Source organism: Ranitomeya variabilis, chromosome 1 (genome assembly GCF_051348905.1).
Source record: "Ranitomeya variabilis isolate aRanVar5 chromosome 1, aRanVar5.hap1, whole genome shotgun sequence".
In the NCBI taxonomy this organism is placed as follows: Eukaryota; Metazoa; Chordata; class Amphibia; order Anura; family Dendrobatidae; genus Ranitomeya; species Ranitomeya variabilis.
In genome coordinates this window covers 262982175-262987439 of record NC_135232.1, presented here as the reverse complement: position 1 = coordinate 262987439, position 5265 = coordinate 262982175, and the positions used below count along the sequence as shown (strand labels likewise).

The 5265-nt window shown below is 44.3% G+C and overlaps 1 protein-coding gene across 1 annotated transcript; it reads left to right on the top strand.

Annotated features, from left to right (window-relative positions):
• The first annotated feature begins 954 nt into the window (after positions 1-954).
• Positions 955-4376, top strand: LOC143813924 (uncharacterized). Its single transcript, XM_077293418.1, has 3 exons — positions 955-1421; positions 1713-2330; positions 2968-4376. Exons 1-3 carry the CDS (start codon positions 980-982, stop codon positions 2985-2987), a joined length of 1080 nt encoding a protein of 359 aa, XP_077149533.1. The 5' UTR covers positions 955-979; the 3' UTR covers positions 2988-4376.
• Positions 4377-5265: the final 889 nt, after the last annotated feature.

The following is a 5265-nucleotide window of genomic DNA, read 5'->3' as shown; positions in this document are numbered from 1 at the left end:
AGTCTGAGAAGCTGATGTGATCCAATCTACATTCATCCTACCCTCAGGGAGCAGAAGGCAACTACCAGTTAGATAACTTCTGTAAGTTTCTCCTGTTTATTTTGATACTGTTTTGCATAATTTGTATGTCTTTTTATTATATTTTTATACCTTTTCCTTATTGTAAGCATTGAACCTTTTGTTATTAAAGTATAAAACTTTAACAAGTTGAACCTTGAATGTTCTAAAAGAATCCATAGCCAGGAAGAGTGTGAGCCTTATGAGTGATAGACATATTTTTATTATTATTATTTTCCGGGACTCATCGTCCGTGTATTCGATGAGTGGTGGCAGCGTGCATGAGCAGGTGTGTGGCCTGGGTCGGTGTGTGATTTATGCTCCCATTACAGCATAGGACAGAGGCTGAATGCTGGACTGAGAGTGGGGAGATAGATTAACCCTTGCATGCACAACCCCAAGTCACATGTGAGAGCAGGCACGTGACGAATAAGTGACACCACGGAGTAGGGATCCGTGACCCCCCCGATGACCTGAAAGGGAAAAAGGTTTTAATCTGAGGGAAAGCAGATCTGCCAGATCCAAACCTGGATCGTGACAGTATCCCCCTTTCAATGAGGGGCCTCTGGACACTCAACACCTTACCTCACCAGATAACAACCTAAGGTGAAGACGCCTCGATCCACTAGAGTTCACCTTGGCAGTCACCTCAGTTTTAAGGCAAACGTGGCCTGATGAAAATGCCAACGTAGGCTCTGGAGTCCCCACAAATCTCCAGAGCACCAACCTGGGGAATGAGTTGTGCACATGCATAACTGGGGGTAACTCCAACTGAAAAGTCCCCGGGCTGAGAATGGCCGACACCCGATATGGCCCAATCACCATGGAACTCCAGGTCCCAGTTACACACTTCCACCTGATAAACACAACACTTGTCCCTAAGGCAGATAAGGGGGGCAACATAGTGCTGTGGCCCAAGGATATGTATTGCAATGAAGCCAAAAAACAATTGGGTAATCCACAGCACTATGTTGTCCTACCCTCTGACCCTACTCTGATTTTTAAATCAAGCCTGGATAGGCTTCTGAATAACGCTCATGCTCAGAATATTATCAATAAGAGGGAACTTGAATTCCTGATGGTAAAATACCCGGTGGTTCCCACATTTTACATGTTCACTAAGGTACACAAATCTGTGACGGAGCCACCGGGTAGACCTATAGTCTCGGGGATCGGTGGGCTCTATGAGAAGTTGTGTATTTATCTTGATTTCTATCTACAGCCGATCGTACTCAAGTTGGACTCGAACATACGTGATTCTTCATTCCTGATCCAACAGCTGGACCCTCTTATACTACCTGAGGATGTCATTCTGGCCACAATGGACGTTGAAGCATTGTACACTAATATTCAGCATGATCTAGGTATTTCAGCTATAGCCTATTTTTTGGATAAATATACAACAGGGAGTAGGGGGCACGACTCCTTTATCTTGGATCTTCTGAAAATGGTTTTGGAAAAGAGCTACTTTACCTTTGATAGGGTTTTCTATAAACAAGTGACTGGAACAGCTATGCGGGCTAGGTGCGCGCCCCCATATGCGAACCTCTTTATGGGATGGTGGGAGGAAACTCAAGTATCTAAGAATCGGCACTTCCAACAAAATGTTTTGAGGTGGTACCGATTCATCGACGATATTGTTGTTTTGTGGACAGGTACGGCAGAGGCGTTTGAAGAGTTCGTCGAGGAACTTAACACGAACCAATGCAATATCCGACTGACATCCAACTACTCCAAAAGTTCGGTGGACTTCCTGGACTTGAAAATCGTAGTCAAGGAAAACCGGATTAATACCACTCTCTTCCGGAAACAAACTGCCACGAATAGTGTCTTGCACTACTCCAGTTTCCACCCGAGTCACCTACGTAACAGCATCCCAAAGGGACAGTTTCTCCGAGTAAGGAGAAACTGTAGCACACTAACGGACTTCCATGACGAATCGAGACAGCTCACAAATCGCTTCCATGAACGCGGATATCCACAGAGGATTGTTTCAAGGGCTTTCGAAGCTTCACGACAAAAATCAAGGGAAGAAGTTCTCAAAACACAACAAAGAGCCAGCAAAGACCAATTGAGTCTTGTAACAAGATACAATAATCAGTGGGATGATGTGCGTCGATTGATGAAGGCCAATTGGGGGATCTTATTGAGTGACTCGAGATTGAGGACACTTGTCCCCAAAGGACCGCGAATTGTGGCTAGAAGAGCAAGAAATTTGAAGGATCATCTATCTAGGAGCCATTTCAGGAGATGTACATCCAGAACACACTCAGGTAATGTTCTACTTGGTTCGTATCCATGTGGGGGGTGTTCGGTATGTCCACTTATGGTGGCCGATACTGGTATCTCTGTTCCTTCCCTGCCCTTTCGGGTAAAATCGAGATCGTATTTCAATTGTCGTACACGTAATCTAGTGTATGCCTTGATCTGCGGATGCAACAAAATCTATGTTGGCCAAACGACGCAAGAATTGTGCCGTAGGGTGCAGCAACATGTCTCGAGTATATCCACGGCCAGAAGTGATAGGGATAAAGGCAAACAGATGACCACGGTAGCCACTCACTTTCTGGAACATCATAATGGCAGTTCTAGGACTCTTCGTGTGATGGGATTGGAGGGGGTCACCCCAAACATTAGGGGAGGTAAAATATCAGATGAGCTACTGAGGAGAGAATCCCGGTGGATATACGAGCTGAAGAGCTTGATACCAGGTGGTCTGAATGGCGAGCTCCTATATACAGGTTTTTACAAAAGACTATAGGATTTTCACCTATATTGCTATATTGTAAACTGTAACGGGTATGGACTCGGCTTGGTCAAGCTCTTATTCCATTTATGTATTTGATTATTTCTTTGTATATGTTCTTGTCAATTTCTTCCAATCCTACCTCCTTTATTTTACTGTTACAGGTCCAATGGGAAAGAATTAGTGAATCTGATCCCTTTTATTCACAGCATCTGGCTTTGGGGACGTCTGAACAAGCTGCTTCTAGTAAAAAGGAATGGATATTGGTCATCTGCAGATTGTTGGATGCCTGCAGGACGGATATATGTACACATCTTATATGACTTCTTGTGGACTGTCTATGATTAAAACTAGTATAAATAGTACAAATATATACAATGTATATTCTTCCCTTTTTTTTTTTTTTTTTTTCTCAGTCCATTGCTCTACGTGGGGTGTTTTTACATTTCATGTAGACTTACTCTCTGTAAATAAGGGATTCTCCGTTGTTTATACTATCTGGTCACCAATCGTACAACATTGATATAGCTTGTTATGCCACCCTATCATTTCTGTCGTCTTTATGTCATGGATACACATTTGACCTCATCCTGGGTCCTTTGTCCTTCCTTGATTTGGATGGGGGAAGTTTACCCCACCCATCAAGAAATAATAATAAGAAAAAACTGAAAATGTATGCGCATACAGATTTCCTGGTCTTATATATCCGGGTGTCTTTTAGAGGCCTGAATATATAATGGCATATGTCTTTAATTTCGGCATGTCTACCTAATGTCACCTCCTCTCTTTTGTAGCTCATTTGAGCTTACCATGAGCGGGATCAAACTCGCGACCGCTCGGGTCTATGGACTATGTATACACGAGTGGTTATCGTTTGGTGCCACCACTCAGACTACTGATTAGAGGCACGGTAATTCCTTTAGCCCTATTTGTTGTATGGAGTTAGATCTATTATTATTCTATTGTAGGCTCATTGTTAATGAGTGCAGGTGCACCTGCACAGTAGTTACTGGCAGACGCCGAAAACAGAGGGCCATGTCTTCTACTGCTCATAGTGCTGCTCACACCTGGTAGGTGTAAAAAGTAATTATTTAGCTATTTAAGTTGGGGAAATGGACTGCACAAACTATACTGACCTTGAGGAAGACGCTGCGGGCGTCGATACGCGTGGGTCACAACTATGACATAGCCTGTCATAAATCTACATAACCAGCGCTGCTAGGAGCCCTTTTACCACCCGGGTGCTAGGCAGGGTGAGTTGATAGAGCATACAGGGGACCTGAACTTTAGGGTTTGGTTATCCATGCTGTGTTCAGTATGCCTTTAGGTGCATTATGTGCCACCCTATTTTTTGATTTCTTGCTGTGGGGCACAGAACATTGAGGGTGTACCATTTGGTTTGTGGTATTATATAGCACCATATAACGCCCACATGCTGGTCACTATGGTTTTTATGATCTATATATTGGTTGTTTAAGGCTATGTGTTATGTTATAACATTCATTTACTACTTGTATGGACCCGTTACCCCAGGTCACATTTTTTAGGGGGTGTTTTTAAGCATGTTTTTATGTCTTTGTGTGATGTTTTCCTAAATAAACATGTTATTTGTTTGAACTTGGATTCAGTGTGGTGATCCCAAATTTGTCTGCATACACTTTGTCTTTTAAAATTTTGGTTGACACTTCCACCTGATGTTTTTGGTGGAAATCCATACATGCTCATTCACATACAGGTCCGGACCTGAACGTTTATTTTCACGCATGTATCTGCCACAAGACGAACTCATTACAGAATCGACAATAGAGGCATCCCCCTGTGTCACCAAACTCACACCCCCACTACACACCGATGGAACCACCACCCTCCTCTGACCCCTCCTCCTAAGAGGTCTCTGATCCACCGGGTTAACATGTAGTGAGGGTAGAGTCTTGCCCTTACTCCTTGGCAGCACCTCTGCTGCCCCCACTAGAGAAGGGGTAGGTTGTAGAAGAACGGCACAGATCGTAGCTCCCAGGCAGCAGTCCTTACACGACTGACCCCAGCTGACCACTTCCCTGGACCGCCAGTCTATGACCGGGTTGTGTCTTTTCAACCAAGGGAGTCCTAAAACCATGGGAGTTGGTATGCCCTCAAAGACGTAGCATGATAAAGACTCTTCTTGACAAGCTCCTATACGCAGATGTATATTGTCTACGACTTAGGTAATGCTCCCCTGGCTGAGCGGGGCAGAGTCAATGGCCTGGACGCTTAGGGGTCTCGCTAGCGTCTTACTCATCAGGCCATGGGTCTGGACAAAATGAGTATCCACCAGATTGACTCCTGCTCCACTGTCCACTAGCAATGGAATATTCTCAGTTACCCCACCAACAACCACCTCAGCAGGTAAGGTACACAAACGAGAAAATGAAGGAAATATATACACTCTGGTCGCCTCCCTCCATACGACCAGGGGGACGCGG